General features: G+C 34.8%; 1 protein-coding gene across 1 annotated transcript in view; it reads left to right on the top strand.

Annotated features, from left to right (window-relative positions):
- Positions 1-7778: 7778 nt before the first annotated feature.
- Positions 7779-18789, top strand: part of slf (C-type lectin domain-containing protein slf) — a 29729-nt gene continuing 18718 nt past the window's right edge. Inside the window, exon 1 of the mRNA XM_034973785.2 lies at positions 7779-7902. Coding sequence (XP_034829676.2) covers positions 7783-7902 — 120 coding nt within the window. The 5' untranslated portion in view covers positions 7779-7782. The remainder of the gene's footprint in view (positions 7903-18789) is intronic.

Here is an 18789-nt window from a genome sequence, read left to right as displayed (position 1 = left end):
AAGAAGGCAACAAGATGTTACTCGCCGATCAATCCCAACCTGGGGCAAATGTCTGAATTGTGCAGCAAATCACGAGGTTTTTTTGACAACTTTTTTACCAGCTAGGTACGATGTTTTAGTACACTTGAAAAACCTAGGTTACCGTGCTACAGGGACTATAACAGAAAACAGGACTAACAATGTCCACCGACTAGCACAAAGGACATGAAAAAGATGGACCGTGCCTCTTACGACTACAGGTTTGACAAGAGAAGTGAGCTACTTATGGTAAGATGGAAAGATAATAGTGTGTGTGTATAATGGCAACGAACTATGATAGCATTGAACCACTAGGGTCTGTCAAGCGATGGTGTCCAGTTAAGCGGGAGAAGACCGACGTGGCGATGCCACGATTGTTCTAAAATTATAACAAAAATATGGGTGGGGCTGATGAACTAGATCAGTGCATCTCGCTATATAGAATTGCTGTTCATGGTAAAAAGTGGTGATGGGTGCTATTTACATATATGTTGGACATAGTTATTGCTAATTCCTGGCGTTTACATGTAATAACTAATGATGCTCCCATGGATCAACTCGCGTTCCGCCGTCATATTGCACGATTTTATCTACACCAAGGTGAACAAAGAAAATTGCGCCAGTCTGCATCAGTGGTTCCAGGGCTGCCAGTATCCCACCAAAATTGTAAAACCGCTGCAGTGTGTCCTTTGTCATTCAAGAGTAATGCTGGCAATGTAAGAAGTGCCTAAAACACTTTGTGTCGAAAAAGCATGTTTCGAAAATTTTCATACTTAAACGGTCAGTGTACCCATTTGTGTACACCCCTGTAATTTCCTGAAAACTATGTTTTCATAATTTTTTTCTTTGATTTTATATTTCTTTGTTCTGTATTAATACATAAATTAAGATGGTTCCAAAAAAATATTTGTAGTTTTCATTTGACCTCTAATGGGTTAATATCGTCGCTCCAGTGAGCTGGAGGGTGTCCTAATTCTTAGTTTTGGCTATATTAGAAAGTTCTGAAAACCTAATGCATTTCCAGACGATGTGACCCCTGCTATCAGACATCTACATAAAATTTTATAGGCAGAGACCTACAATAAAAGATCCTACCTTTTAAAAAAGTGGTAAAGGATAGGCACAAAGAATTAAAAAACTGGACTTTATAAAAAGTTTATGAATTCATAAATCCTGAGTTTATATTGTGGCTAATTCCATTGAACTATAGTCTAACCTAAACTAAAATGACAAGCCTAAATCTATTGCTATCCCTTTCATAATGCTGCTCGCGGAAAAGGATGGCATTAGATTTAGACCTGTTAATTTAGTTTAGTTTAGAGATTGTGTTCAAGAGAATCGGCCCCATTGCCCTCGTAATTAATTTCGATTGGCATATTTGGTTATAGCTAGCTATAATAAAGTCTTTTAATATGTTATTTCGGGTAGCTAGGTCTGTTCCTGTTTGTATGACTGAGAGTTGTCTACATTGTTTTCAAAAGTGTGTTCGAAGTTTGCCAATATGTACTTGACTAGCGTGGGAATAAACCTACTCATACTCTGCAGTGGGCCGACGAGGGGTTGAGATTACGAAGCCTTTTACCCCCGTATATCGTCCAGTTACTTGCTATGTCTTCTAAATCTAATCTAAATCTAAATTTAAATCTTAATCTTAATAGGTATATAAAAGGAAAAGGTGACTGACTGACTGACTGACTGACTGATCTATCAACGCACAGCTCAAACTACTGGACGGATCGGGCTGAAATTTGGCATGCTGATAGCTATTATGACGTAGTCATCCGCTAAGAAAGGATTTTTGTAAATTAAACCCCTAAGGGGGTGAAATAGGGGTTTGAAATTCGTGTGGTCCACGCGGACGAAGTCGCGAGCGTAAGCTACTTAGTTATAGCTATAAATCTTGAGCTTTTATTAAAGAAAATTAATTTCATTTTATTGGTTTGGCAACAGATAACACAAAAAAAATACTAAGTAGGTATATAAGACGAGAAAAGTTACGAAGAAGCATACGAGTTTATAATACTGATGTAGCATTTTTTTATACTGCTGCAAAGAGAGCGAATGAGGATCTGTAATCATATTCTTTGCAGTATTAAAAAGATTATTATGTTTGTTTTAGTTAAAAGTTTGTTTTGATTCTACTGAATGGAATAAATTCATGTCTTTCGAGCTCATTCAAAAACAATAGGACACTATCGTTCGATCAAAACGCGACGCTGGAATTCACACCAGTATACGGACGAATGGTCAATTATTAACTTACGAGTACACATTGTTTTAATATACCTAGTACCTACAGCTGTATTCAAAGGATTGTATGCTAATAGAACAAAGCAGGACAGACGGCTAAAAAGGATTTGGCGGCCTTACTCATAAAGTTACGCAATTCTTGTAGGGAAAACCTATTAAAAACCTCGAATGCAATTGCACATTTTGACATACTATTATAAATGCAAAATTATATTATGTACCACTACCCCTATTATAAATGCGAAAGTGGGTTTTTTTGTTGGTTTGTTGTTTGTCCTTCAATCACGTTGCAACGGAGCAACGGATCGACGTGATTTTTTGCATGGGTATAGTTTAAAACCTAGAGAGTGACATAGGCTACTTTTTATCCCGGAAATTCAAAGAGTTCCCACGAGATTTTTAAAACCTAAATCCACGCGTACGAAGTCGTGGGCATCAGCTAGTAATAGTATAAATGTAAATTAGCCTAGACATTTCTAGCTAGGCACATAACAAATAAAGTTTACACTAGTATCTATGTACCTACTTTGACTTTGCTCAGACTTCAGACGACAGTGAAAATAGGTACAATAAGTATTTTTGATTCGTACTTTTTGGACACGGGGCCGGTGTAGAGTTTAAAAAAAATCCTACTGATTTTCTCTTTGTAAAAGCGCTTCCTTTCAAAAGGAAGTACTTTCCATTACCAATTAAGACCTACCGAGTTGGAAAACACCAACCGAGTTGGAAAACGCTTATTGCACTGGAAAGCTACTGCTGAAGTCGGAAAAGAAAAAGCTCTCCCTTTTGAAAGGAAACGCTTTTGGAAGGAAAAATCAGAAATAGACGTGTGGAAATAATTATTAAGATAAATTCACCATTATCTATTCTCTCTTTTTCTTCTACAGCCAAGTAAATAGTGATGTAATGTTCAATGTTATCATTAAACATCGATTGATATTAATTATGCACATTAAGCAATAAATAACAATCGATTTATCGGTATCGTTAATGTTAATAATAATTGTTTAATTATATATTTATATAACAACGTATAAAGCTTTAATGCCAGTTCTAATTGCTAACCTTAGTTTATCAAAGATTTTCTCTACTCATATAGGTACCTAATAAGTATTACTTGACTGCGATGATCTCAGAATTAAATAATAGTACATTATGATACAAGTGTGTAATGTTGGTGATTACCACTGCAGAGGCGCTCTATGAGACCCTAGCCGTTAGGTGAGGGTCTTAAGATAGCCGAGGACGGTAATCATTTTTATGATGGTTCCTACGGAACCCCTCGTGTACGAGTCTGATTCGCACTTGATTGATGTTTTTTTGGATTGAATTCGTAAATTACCTACCTACTAAAATCCTGACTAAGGTATATGTACATAATTTTACATTTATATTTTTAGCAGTCATTATCGCTCGGTCAGTATAATATTATCTTCACAACTTCACAATAATGGCTTATTTGTCAACATTAAAACAATTGCCAAATCTTATTGTCTTCTTCATTGGAAAGCTATTGTTAACGAAATGAATCGAAACAGTACCCCAAGTTTATTACGATACGAGAATATTGATATTAATAATAATTGCCTGTGTTAAGTCATACTTAGATTTTACTATCTATAAATTAGGTACAATTATCGCAAAACTCTCACTCTTTTTACTCGTGGTAAAGTCCCAGATAGAGTGAACGTCCCAGTACCATCGATATAGGAGGAATCCTAAATCTACCTAATAGTACCTACTAAAAGTCGGAATACTAAAGCTTGGTGACGATGAGCAACGGGCACTGTATGGTAGGACCACAGGGACGTCGTCGTACACGTTTCAACTGCCATATACCCACCACCACATGATTGTAATTCATAAAACTACGTGTAGCACTGCTACGTGCACTAATCAGTAACATCACAAATTCGCCTAAACTGTGTCGCCTCGCGGAAGTGGAAGTAAAGCATGATATTCCAAGTTCCAACCTATTCTCTGTCATTCCACTTTTGACATAGCAGTCGTAGTCATTACTAACAGTTCAGTGGTGTGGCATTCTTGACTGTGCATCTCCATTCCTTTCTGACAGCTGCCTTTCTTGTGTACTAATGTATGGGGACGTCCATCGCACGTCTATCTATCTTACGGGCGATCAGCGTACTGCTTCGGTGCCCTCTAACTCTTCCTTGAACTTGAAATTAAAAAGAACAGTGGATTATAATAATTGTTAGGTACAATCAAATAAATTTTATATACCTAGGTACCAAAACTCTGTAATGTAGTGTACCTAAATGTACCTGTAATACAAAAATGGTTTATTCGTGAATATTTTTTCATAGCAACCGTAAATAGGTATGCTGAGATAAACCGGAGATCCGCGTTAGATCCGTGTGAGCTTCCTGCGATCGCACCATCAGTTCTATCTTATTGTAATCATTAGAGTACAGCTACACATGACATACCTATTATGTGATTATTTTGTGTTTGTGTGGGCTAAAAATATAAGTTGTTATTCGTGCATCCTATTTAAATTCTATGAAGCAAAATTAATCCTCTTGGCGTCATACGATTGTATATTTGTGACTAAAAAGAACGTAAGAAATATTAGAGTATTTTTTCTTTGATTATTTATGGCAATACATTATTGTAATCTATAAGTCTAATTTACTTACTTTGTAAAAATATAGCTAATAACTGCAGTGATGGCTGTAATGGTGAGTTTCTTGCCGGCTCTATTCAGTGGAATCGGGTTTCTGAGCCGATGCAACGCTGGCAGAGTTTTGAGTTTGAGATCGGGCTGAAATTTAGCATGCAGATAGCTATTATGACGTAGGCATCCGCTAAGAAAGGATTTTTGAAAATTCAACCCCTAAGGGGGTGAAGTAGGGGTTTGAAATTTGTGTAGTCCATGCGGACGAAGTCGCGAGCATAAGCTAGTGTATCTATTTTGGCAAATAGATACGCAGCCCGAACTCAAGTACCTACAATCGGTTGGACACATAATATTTCTCCCTCGAGTCTCGAGGCTTTTGTTGCAAACTTGCAATTCTTCATTGATTTACCAACTTTGTCGATGAAAAAACCGTGTGAGCGTTGTCACGGCTGTTTGTACTTGGATACTGCATGCTGATCACGTCTAATGGTGATTTTATCAGGTCACTGAGATAAGTTGATTAATTGATAACATAGATAATCGTTAGTACATTAATTAAGTAATAAAAAAAAATTGGTCGATAAGTATAGATATTATTTTTGAGGTCGACATGAAGACGAAGTAAATAGGTACCTATATTATGTTAAAAGATTTAAATATATTTTTCGTCTGTACGTGATAATATTACCCTGAACTTTATGTGGTTAATTTAACTTAGATGCTAATTTTTAACATAAAGGTTTCTTTATTTAAGCATGTACTTTAATGTGAACATTTTCTGACGAAATTTACTCAGATAAAAAATTGTTTTGTGGCTAAGTCGAATTTTTGCTATAGTTACCTACTGAAATAAAAAATATTTTGTGGCTTAGCCAATTTTAGCATTACCTTATTACCTTTATTGAAGTACCTTTCTATAACGAATCCCAAATGATCAACGCTTTTCTTTCGCTATAGAGTGTGAATGTTATTTTTGGGTTACAGACATTAAATGCCTACTACCTACTTAGTAACCGTCTTACGGTTAAACGTAAACCAAGCATAAGTCAAGTAATGTTTAGGTTAAGAAGCTTTAGCTTCACCACTTACTCCATTTCGAATGTCATCATTATGATAGCACGCATTCCAAACTATAGTTTGATATTATTATGATTCATAAGTAAGTACCAGGGGTGTTACGGATATTCGCATCCGCATCAATTAATACGGAGCTTTTACGAATGCGGATTCATAAAACAACAAGTAACGACCTGCAAAGAAAGTAGGCGGAACCAGAGTCGCGCGTGCCTCGCGCTTGTTTGCTAGTTGATATCTTCGTTCGCAATCAAAAGTGTAGAATGGTACCCAACAGGGGTGTTACGGATATTCGCATCCACATCCGCAAATGCGGAACATTTTTCATCAGCGGATGAATTTAAATCCGAAAGTTTTCGTTTGTCTGTCTATCTGTCGGTAACCTTTTCACGATCAGAGTGACGGACATAGGCTAGGTACTTTTTATCACGGAAAATCAGAGTTCCTATTTGTTTAAAAAAACACGCAGATGAAGTTGCGGGCATCGCCTAGTATTACATACAATCTTTGCGGTTAGTTGGAAGGGAAAGAGAAATAGGTATAGGCATTAGTAGGCAGGCTGAATAATATTCAAATCCTGGGTCGATACGTATAGATTTATAGCACTAGGCATATATTGGGTCAGATTTTATATTACTAGAACGAACGTTCAATTGTTCTCAAAGTGACCTCAAATTATAACTGATGGCAATAGACACCATTAAAACTGTAATTTGAAACTGCTTTAATTCTGTCATGTCTGTCAATAATAATATATTTATCATAACGCAACTTACGGTAATATAAAACCACAGGGTAGATAAGACCGTGAGTAAAACGGATGGATGGATACTAGATATATTCTTGAGCTAGAGAGCTTTGATTCATGAAAATAATGCTAAGTAAGGTTAGAGTATGCCCACGACTTCGTCCGCGCGGATTTAGGTTTTTAAAATCCCTTGGGAACTCTTTGATTTTCCGGGATAAAATGTAGCTTACGTGTTAATTCAGGGTATGGTATATAGGTAACTATAACGCACAATAGACGGAAACGTTTAAGTGCGGAAACCAGCCCAGAGCGAAGATAGGTAGCTATATTTTCCATTCTAAATTTCAGCCAAATCGTTTCATTCATTGTGGCGTGAATGAGTAAAAATCCCAATGGAGCCCTTTGTTTTCCAGGATAAACAGCAGAACCTAGATCAGTCGTTTCATAATAGTGCCCTACAGTCTACATGCCTGCGAAAGTCCTGTTAAAATCGATTCAGCCGTTTCAGCCTGGACAAACAAGTATAAAATTTTGAAAATGAGCGTTTGGGTTTTGATAACATTTAAGTAATCATAATAAAAGTCAGTTACTTACTTACTAGATTACAGAAAAACACTTTCAATTTATTTATCTGTCTAGTTAGTTATCCACGCGATATGTTCAGCGAATAGACCTGAAGAAGCGAATCCCACTTGCCTAGAACTTTTTTCTCTTAGTTTTCATCACGTATCTAATTAATATCAGAAAACAAAATAAGTACAACAATAAGCATAAATAAAAGTAAAATACATCTCTTCTTTCGTTATTAAATATGAGAAGCCTCATTAAGTTCCGCAGTGCAATAATAAGTGACTATTAAACTCGTACACTAAAGAGAAATTTCAATTTGGTAAAAAGTTATGGCCTTTAGAAGATTTCGAACAGCCGAAAAAGGTATCGACCAGGTAAATAATAATATGGCTTAATAAAATGAGCCCTTTATCTAGTAGGCTCTTCGGGGGTCAAGCTAAGCTGGCATGAGCATCGTGTAGCATGTCGAGCCGTCCGTCCCTCCATGCGCACGAGTCGCATCCCCGCTACGCTCACTATAAAAGACTTCGACGAAACCTGCCGCGCGCTATTACAAAAGTGTCTTTGTGATTTTTCCTGCCGTATTTTTTATTCATCGAACAAGGTAAGTCACATTGAACTTTAGAAAATTTAAGGGATGATTCGGGATAAAATATTGACCCTAAAACAAATTAAAGTTAATGAAAAGTAATTACTAAAATTTTCTCAACGTTTAGTTTAAGAAAATACAAAATTAATTATAATCATTATTTATGAGAGAATACAATAGAAAGTTTAAAAAAATATATAATTTACAAATATAAGTGCTTATAACAAATTATAATAAATTAAAAAGGAAACTAAAACGAAACATGTTTATCGAATGTGATTTCTTTAGGCTAAACTTGACATAGTTAATAATTAAGTACAGAATAATCAAAAATAAATAACAATAATAGCATATAAGCAGCTTTAAATAACCGCAAAGCACAGCAAAGATTGCTGTTATTTCATAGACAGCTTGACACGAAGATTGACTATAAGATTGGCAGCTATTCGATGCCGTGTCCTTACGGATTTTGTCGAACGAACGAAGATTACTCGTATGTAACTATGTCAAGCGGGAGTTGCATCATGGTTGCTGAGCTCGCTGGCCCTTTCCTATGGGGCCGCTACATAATTTACTGGTTCTGATAAAATTATAACATGTCTTGATTACACGTCAAAACTAAAAAAAAACTCATAATAGTTTAATTTAAAATTGGTAGACACTACACTTTTTGAATGTCTATGATAGATTTAACAACAAATTAAAATTGCCTCTAGGCAATAATGGTGATCATTATTTTCTCCAACTTAAAACTCAAGCTACGATGGGTTTGGAATGCGCCCTGATCTGAAAAGAAGCCCACAACAAACTCAGCCGTGTATTATTTCAATTATGACCAAATCACGATCTATCATATAGAGTTATTAAAGCAACTCATTTTCAAGCTGTCTTATCATTTAAATAATCTTTACTTTGTAAACGAATTTTTTAATTAGTTTACGTTTTATAAATATTTTGAACTTCGTGAGAGACAAACAGTCAAATTTAATTTAAACATATATACACTTACTTAAAGCTATAAATGGAATATAAATTTTGAAATCGGCACTTTTAGATGTTTTGGTAATCTGTTATGGGAATGTTGTTCCCACGGAGACCAACTAGAATATTTTTTAATTTCTTAATAGGGCTGTTGTTCTCGTCTGGTAAAAAATGCATGCCATGCATATTCTAATTAGTAGATCAAAGTCAAGTTTCATAACTTACCGTTACGAAGGTTATAAAGCCGGCAAAGATGTCGACTTTCAAATATTTTGTGACAAACATGACTTAGTATTCGCGTCAAGCACCTGATTTCGTAAAGTTCTAAATCTTAAGCCAAGTGCAAACATGACGGACGAAATCGCAACCCATCAAGATGATAATTTGCATGCGAGTTCTGACTAGATGATGTTTTCTCTTCTCCTTTTTGTCGCTTTGAGAGTGCTGTTCAATCTTCAGTCGACATTGCACATTAAAGCAACTGTAGTATTGTAGGTACGTAAGATAAACCTTTCATCATCTCAATTCTCAACCCATCGCCGGCCCACTACTAAGCATGTATCAGAATCTCAATTATCTCAGAATAAGAATAGGTTAGTCGATTATCCACCACGCTAGCCAAGTGTGTATTAGCAGACTTCACACACCACCGAGAAAATTATGGAGAACCAACTGGCATACAGCTTTCCTCACGATTTTTTTTTAATTGCTTAAAAAGCACATAGCACCGAAAAGTTCGAGCTGAACCTTTACATATCCTATATTGAACTACTCGTAATTAGGTAATCATAGGTACAATAAATATAATTGGTTCTATCTTTTACTGCTATCGCGTTTTGACTTGTGACGCGGCCCGACTACGAATACGTGTAAATGTGTGGGGTTTTATGTGAAAAGTTCTAGAAATAAGTACCTCCATACGTTACAATTTCTTAGACGTAAATAATATATTAATATGAGTAATCAAAAGCTTATTTTGGTAATACTAGCTCGTTGTAGTTACGAACAATCTCATTCTTCTAATCTAATCTAATCTAGATTCTTGCGTTGCGATGTGTCCATCTAAAAGTACTAAGTACGTATGTAAATATTATTCATAGGCGACTTCCATCCATGTCAATTAGCTTATTGCACTCAGCACCAGCTTACACGCAATAGTGTAATTTAATAGGAGTCGATGTATTTACCTACTCGCAGATAACAACTGGTTCAAAGTCAAAATCTCTGCATATTTCCGAAATTTTGTGCGAACTCTTGCGTAGCGATGCGGCTACGTGTGTATGCTTGCTAGCATTTACCTATAGTGAAACGGTTATTTCAATTAGCTTGCTCAGTACAAATGTTTACTTTTTATTTATAAAAGCTTTTAAGCCATTTTTTCTGTTTCTATAGAATTTGTAGAGGTGTGCAAATAAATTATTATCGATTTTAGTTTTTTATTTTATATCTTCTCTCTTTTTATTTATCGATTAATATCAGTGAGACACACAAATTCACTTTCGCGTTTAGTTAGTTTATTTTTAATTATATACTTACTGTCCGACCACTCTTAAACTAATAAGTATAATACTTACGACTTACGTAACTACCTATTTGCCTTGTAATCATTCGATTGAGATTTATTCAAACGTTTTCGAGTTTTTAATAAAATATTAAAGTTCTAACACCTAACTGTTCTATAAAAAGTTCAAATTATTTTCATATAAAAGTGCTTCTATTTTAAACGTACAGAAATATAATATTAAATGTCTTTGTTTTTAACACGTTTAGATGTTTGTTGGTTATTTAATAAACTAGCGTTAATTTGGCAACTTCTGGAAAATATTTTGAAAACTGTTAAGTTTTTGTACCATACCTATACCACAATAGATCCTACTTATTCGTACTGTTTACTTATGATCTTAGACTTACAAATCACTGAAGGTCAAAGTCATGTTTAAAGCAACTTCTTACCTACCTAATGACAAGTGATAAGCAAACAAGCAAACCTCATTATTAATCTTGTCACCTATCATTTATATTATCCAACTCCAAACTATGCAAAGGTATGTCTTCGGACGTTGGTATCATCGTCATCATGATCAATCGCCGCCCATCGCCGGCCACTCTGAGCACGGGTTTCCTCTCAGAATATGGAGGGTTTAGGACATAGTCTGCTACGCTGGCCCTTCTTTAGTTTAAATTGAATGCACACAATTCTTAGGAGGAATAAATACAATAACAAGTTTTAAATAGGTACCTATAGAGCATCTCATTGTGGCATTTACCCGAGTTTGAGTTGTTTGCAAAATATCACTTGTCCAATCCGCGTGACTAACTTTATTGATAAGATATTTTATAGTTGAAGGGACGAATTAATATCACATCAATAATCCGTTTATAAAATGTTTTATTTTTATTTTAGCTACCCGGAAAAGATTCTCATTTGTTTATCGTAGATTTTTCTCGAAAATAAAATAAACAGAAATCAGAGTAGTTTGTTTATTTTTGCCGTGCCAATTTTGCAAAAATAAATGATGATTTTTATATCGATTTCAAACGATTAAGTACCTACATAAAATATGATATGATAACATAATAAACTCTATTTTGACACAAATCTCTATACGCTTTTTTAATAATTTTTTCCATATTTAAGACAACAGCTAGTGGGGCCGATTCTCTTGTACACAATCTCTTAAACTAAGCTAAACTAACAGGTCTAAATCTAGTGCTATCTTTTTCCGAAAGGAACATTATGAAAGGGATAGCAATAGATTTAGACGTGCCATTTTAGTTTAGTTTAGAGATTGTGTACAACGGAATTAGCCACAGTGTCTCCAGATTTTACTAAGAAGAGCTCTAACCTACCAATTTCTAAAGCATAAACCTCACAAATTCTAAAACAGTAACTTTTCTTACTTGGCAATATAAGTGGTACAGCCTAACCGTAGTATTTTTAAGGTATCATGGTAAATAAGTACAATTCTTTTTTCAAGCTCGTGGGAGCTAAGTTTTCGAATTAGGAACTTAAGTCGTGGTAAAGAACATTAGCATTATACTCGTAGTTATAGCCTGATTGTGGCAAAAAGTCGGTCCCACGGCGCGGCGGCACAATACGATGGGGCACGTGATTACGGCACGACGAAGGACGCGTTGGGCAATTGCTCGGAAAATTAGCTGGAACCTTACTTGCTTTAAGTTTTATTACAGCTAAAAAGAGGTCCTATTTTCAAACTTACTTTGTAGGACTATGATACTAAGTATAATTCACGATAGGCAAACTAGAAACCGAAATAAGCTTGCTACTCCTGCGCTCCGCCTCTGGAAGGTGGGAAAGTCATTTGTTAGAATGAGTGTAATATTTTATAATAAAATTCCACAAGCAATTTTAGACTTGCCTTTACACAAGTTTAAAAAATGTGTTAAAAGTATGCTCCTAAAAAAAGCATATTATACAGTCGCAGACTATGTAAACGATAAAAAAGCTTGGATTGGACTCGCAATGCACGGGGCTGCAATGGGTTGTATAGTACGGTATAATAACATTGTAAATTAAAAAATTAAAAAGAGCAACCGCCGAGTTTCTTCTCGGTAGGAACGGCATTCCGAACCAGTGGTAAATTAAAACTACCTGACTATTCATAAATACTTGTAAAAAGTTTACATGAATAAAAAAAAACATTCTATTCTATTCTAAAAAATAATACTGAATATTAGCCGAGCTGCATGCTGAAGAATTTAAGATCTCAGCACACATTATTATTCCAAGAAAACTACAGTTGTGATAAGTCGAAAGGGGTCAAGATACTCAGAAATGAAAAGAAAAATATGACTGATAGGTATGTCATAGAAAAACTGACAGGCATAATATCAACCTACAGCTCAAACCGTTTGCAGATCTTGAAACTTGACATTTTGCATTTTTAAAAAACGGCTGAACGGATTTGGAATGGAGATAGATTATACCTAGGATTAACACATAGGCTACTTTTTATCCCGGAAAATCAAAGAGTTCTCGCGGGATTTTGAAAAAATGTAAATCCACGCGGACGAAGTTGCGGGCATCAGCTAGTTAATTATAAAAGATGAGCATTTTGTATTGAATTTTTGCATGGGATTTTAGCTTTTTTCAAAACTAAATACTGCGTTAGGTAGGTACTTACCACATGGACGATTCAAAAACACTTGTAAAAGTTTACTTTAATAAAAAAATATTCTATTATATTCTACTAATACCTTAAAGTAGTTCATGTGGTTAGAAATAATCCTGTTATGACCAAGCGAATTCTGTGATTTGCAAAGATAAAATAATCACCAATGTGAAATTGTCCTTGACCCCCTAACGTACGAGTTAGGCACGATATTATCTTGTCTTTTGATCATTTCGTAATGGTTCAAATACGGTACAATATCAGACAGACAGGTCTTTGTCGAGTTTTAATAAGAAGCTTGTCTAAGCGCAATCATATGCAGCATCATACATACATTATGCTAATGGCTATTAGCAACAACGTACTTACATAAAAACAAATTTATAACAATAAATTTTGACGAAAAGATGGTACCTATATAGGTAGATTATTTCCATTTAATCATGTTCTAAGTCTAAGACATGCTTCAGGGAAAAAATCTAAGTACCTAGGTATTCTTTACTCCCACGCTGAAGAAAGTTTCTTTTTGGGTTTATTTAGATGAAGAAAAAAAAAGGAAATTCTTTATTACTTAATATTAGGTAATAGCAACCTGCAGAACGTGTTAAAAAAACGTGATAAGTAGGTAAAAGTACCTGAAATTATTTTGGCTACTATTGGCTGAAATCCTAAACTCAAACCTGAGACTTGTGAAGCGACTATAGTAGATATCATAATAGGAAGTTGTAATACACAAATATTTCAACAGCGCGAGATCTTCGTAAAACAATATCTTGTTACGTTGGCGAGGCGGCGGTGTCGCGAACAACTAACTACTCTATTAAACTAACTCGGAAACTGCAAATACATGTAACTAGTTATAATGTGCAACAGTTTGTTTAAGTGAGCAATCATTGTATGTTGGTACTCAACTCTTGGGCTATTGTGGCGGGAAAAACAGCTAATTGCTCATGTTTTCATAATGCGCTTAAAACTAGGTTAAAGCAGCGAAACCAAAGAGCATTCATTTTCTTTTCTAGTTTAAAACTACAAACATTCACAAGGGCATACCAATAAAAGTCACATTTTTAAGAGCTCATGGTCAAAGCCTAGTAGATTTTAGTAATTGATTAAGTATAGAAGACTAAATATATTTTTGCTGCCTTTTTCAGAAATATGATGGGTTCTCGTTTTATAATCTGCTCATATTATACCGATCTTTGATTAGTTACAAATTATAGACATAATAAATATCTACTCAAAAAGAATCCTCTCGCTTTTAATTCGACTGAATTTTTCGTGATGGTAGTTCTTACATATAAGCGGACTAAAATGATACCCGCAACTTCCTCCGAGGAGGTTCCGGATTTTTGAAAATCCTGTGGGCACTCTTTAATTTTCCGAGTTACTAAAAAGTAGCCCATGTCTGAAATTTTGTTAGGTATGTCGGAGCTCGTTTCCTTAAATTTTTTTGTACTAAAAAAACAAATCTCTCTATTTAGGACTAGGTACTATTAAATTCTTTGATACTGTGGGCTCGCCCCATGCCTTGATAAGCCATGTGCTAGAACTGAATAGTGAAATAAATAGATAAAATAATCTTGTCGAAGCATATCTGAAATGCATTTCTTCAACATGGTGAAGAGCGTGGAGTCAGGCGGGCGGTGGCACAAATAACTTGTTGCGCAACGGTTCAAGGCCACTACGAAGACGCGAAATATAATACCTACTTGGCGAATCGTTCTTATATCGATACCTAATCTACCGGATGTTTGGTAGGTTCGTAGGTAGATTGATAGCAAAAACTTGAGACTTTTTAACTAAACGGAAGCGTTTTTGTTTTTACTGTCCAATTAAATATATTTATATAATTTCCAAAATATAGAATTCGAGACGAGAATCTACAATATTACATACTTAGGTACCACTAATTCTTGCCAAGTGTCTTTAGGTACAACATACGAAAACAATCTCCTACTTGATAATTTATGTAGCGTAATTTATGGAGCGCGTTGATGTCTAATACATTAACAAATCAATTAACGTAAAAACAATTTTATTTTACTCTTATTATCAATTCATAAAAAATCGATAGGCGCTCCAGCCTAGCGGCTTATGTGGATATTATGGCCTTGCAGCATCAGGATTGTGAACTTGGAACTCTCTTAGTGCTTACCTAAAACCACAGAATTATTAGTTCTAATTAAATGACATAAAGAAGTTGGAACCCGAAATTCACTTAATATAAATTTACAAACAGTCCAATTAGGTGCTGAGCCCAGGGAGATCAATTAGTATTTTATCAATTATAGTAAACTTATCTTAACCTTACGCTCGCGACTTCATCCGCGTGGACTACATAAATTTCAAACCCTTATTTTACCCCCTTAGGGGTTGAATTTTCAAAAATCTTTTCTTAGAAGATGCCTACGTCATAATAGCTATCTGCTTGCTAAATTTCAGCTCGATCCGTCCAGTGGTTTGAGCTGTGCGTTGACAGATCAGTCAGTCTGTCAGCTCTTCCTTTTGTATATATAGTTTAGCCAATCAAAGATGACACATGGTGAAACGAAATGATCAAAACATATTACCTATAAAAGCCCAAATTATTCGAATCGCGCAAGAATCGCTTGGTTTTTTGTATCCCATTTCAATAAATTAATATGAAAGGTGTAACTTCAATTTGTTAATTGGTCTAAGGCGATTTCTTAGCTTTTTATAGCCATACCTATAAAAATGAATGTATTTTTGAGTGTCCCTTATGCGATGAAAGTTTGTTCAGTTAATGTTGGGATTTCTGACAGCACTATCAACGTGCAACAGTGGCCCTACCGCGGTTGTTTGACAGCTACAATGTCACGATCCCAATCATCTCTGATTGGTTAATGCTCGCTCACTATTGGCCACAATGCATTGTTGCAACAAGAATTGCCCAAATTCAGCCAGTCAGAACAATTGAGATTGTAATAATGATTGATGCAGGTTTTAGACAATCGCCCTACAGGTGTACTTAATTTCAGTTTGTTAATTGTGCTAAGACGATTTCTTAGCTTTTTACAGCCATACTTATAAAAATGAATGCTCCTTGATAGTGCATTATGCGATGAAACTTTGTTCAGTTACTGTTGGGGTTTCTACAGCACTATCAACGTGCAACAGATGGCGCGCGAGTAGCATTGTTATCCATTAGCTAATAGGTAATTGTTAGGAATGCTTGCGTTCTTTAAGTGCCAGACTAGTAGTAGTAGAGTAAGTATTTTCCTTAATCATCTCGAATAATATTTGCATAAAATTTAAAAAAAGCTGAACCTTTATTAAAAAATATAGGAACAATTCTTCGTTACAGATTAGAATAGACCATTTATTTCTCAGTTCATGAATATTCAGAATTAATTTATTACCTCTTGGTTACCTCAGCAGCCATTCGTTCAGTTATGCGTTGATGTATCTAGTTAAAATAAAAATATCGTAGTTTAACTAACTTTAAACGAGTGTTTCGAAACGTGAGACGAGTAAGAATTTGTAAAATTACAATTGCGTAACTTTAGTAAATAGAGTTTATGTTATCTGTAATTAAGTAGAACACAATTTTAAATGTTCAACGTGATTTTGTTTGGTTACATTACATTACACATACTACATTTTAGGTATTTCCTCTTAAACTCGTGCCTATCTGCCCAGTGGTAAATTAAAAAGTTTGAATGATAACTTAATATAAAGGTTCTCTATAGGTACGAGTAGCTACCTATACCTATTACAGTAGGTATATCAAATTTCTTCCAAATTAGCGCTTTCCGTCTTCCTCTGATATGGTCACAGACTGACGAGCAAACCAAACATGTCGCGAGGCTATCATCAAAGCTATGGAGCTATGTTGCTAATTAATGTATAAATATACACATACATTAACAATGCTAATGTGTGCGATTTCCGCAATAACTTTGAACATAACAATAACATAGAATCTTTTATAGCCTAACAGAGTTTTATCTTTTAATAAATTAAAGGTGCCTACGCCTAGTGAGAGCGATTTATTCGTAGGTGTCCGAAACCAAGGTGGTTCGAACTTTATTTTTGGTATGGTAGAGTGGGAACTCGTTGAAAAGTTACCGCTTTTAAAATCAAAATCTACCGTTTACGAAATACTTAAGCCCCAAAGTGGCAGTTTTATTTAAATTGAATTTCCCCTACCTCTAACTCCTAAACTATTTAATATTGATAAATCTAAAAAAAATCTCGAATATTAGGACTTCACATGAAGTTACAAAATAATTTAATCATGAATATTTGTGAGACGAATAGGTAACAGATATATTCGACTACCATAATATGTAGTTAGACTTCTAATAATTTATAATGTGGGTATAGCGAAAGGAAAAATATTAACACAAAAATAACTTTGTTTCTGATTATTCTTCTTTTTTTAATTACTTTCAAAATAGAGTGGAGTAGGTAAGATTTTTTTAAAGTTATAGTATAAAGTATTTATTATTATTATTAAGTTTTGTAACTCTTGGAGAGTCGGCCAACTTGAATAGGCCTATTGCCAAAAATACTTATACCTATGCCTAAACAGATAAGTTCTACGTCCTCATAAAGGCTATTTATGGGATTTTAATGTATTTTAAAGCAAATAATATTGTTTCTTGACATATAGTTTATAGGCTGTTGCAATATGAATTGCGACACATGTATTTCAAACAGCGAATTCTCAATAAATGCCAAACAGAAACAATTCATTTTAACTAGGAGCTTTAGGAGTTTCGTAAGTTCAGATTTTGAAGATCTATCGTAGATAAATTGCTTGTGGTATCAGGAACTACATCTATTTAAGCTACAAAAGTTTTGCCATTCTTCGTTATTGCCACTTGAAACAATTTAATTATGTATAGTGTAACATTAAATTTTATTAGCTCTTAGATAGTTACACGTCTTGTTAGGCCAGATCCATTCGATTTGAGCAGTGTATTTACATGCTAATCTCCTTCTATCAAAGGTTTTCGGTCAAAAAATTATCTGTAGCAGCTCGGAGTTGGAAAGTTGTCGGTTAAATACCTCTTTCTCCCTTGGAAAGCACGTAATGTGCGTAATATCTCCCAAGTCGTGTCGAATTGTCTTTCTATCGGAATGTGTGCCAACTCATTCTGAGAGGGGACTCGTGATCAGTAGTGAGCCGGCGACGCGCGGTTTGATGATGATGATGAACTGGCTAATCTGCGTTGAAGTTCGCCTTCCTAATTTGTTTTGTGGACTTTTTTATTATCTAATCTCTCAATGGATAAATATACCATAATTGTACGATATTATAGTATTAGGTAGTTAGATATACTAGGTACACAATAGTTACTAGTACCTACTATCTATCTACTCGAATAGGTATATCAAGATTTGATTGTATAAGGCAAAGAGCACACATTGCTATAAATATTCCCAGGATCTACCTGCATACCTACTACTTAATTGCTAATCTCAACCCAGATTAGACGACCTCAGTTAACGATTACGGTCAAATTACGGTTTAATCTCCATCACCCATTTTTCGTATTTCATAACTGACCATTCACATTAGTTATCTACTATGATACTACTTTACATAATAATTATCACATTCAACACAATTAGAAGGTAGATATTTTACCATTGTTCTCGTAAATTGTCCCACAATTTGGAAAAAATGTAATACGAATAGATGTAGTAGGCTTTTATCTTCTTCAGAAGCTTTATAATTAAGATTATAATGACAGAAGCCAACTATACGTAAATTATGTAAATAATAAGAGATCATGCAAATAACGAAGTTCCCAATAAA

The sequence above is a fragment of the Maniola hyperantus genome, chromosome 1, assembly GCF_902806685.2.
Source record: "Maniola hyperantus chromosome 1, iAphHyp1.2, whole genome shotgun sequence".
Lineage (NCBI taxonomy): Eukaryota > Metazoa > Arthropoda > Insecta > Lepidoptera > Nymphalidae > Maniola > Maniola hyperantus.
The sequence above is the reverse complement of the archived record's forward strand: the minus strand, read 5'-3'. Positions and strand labels throughout refer to the sequence as shown.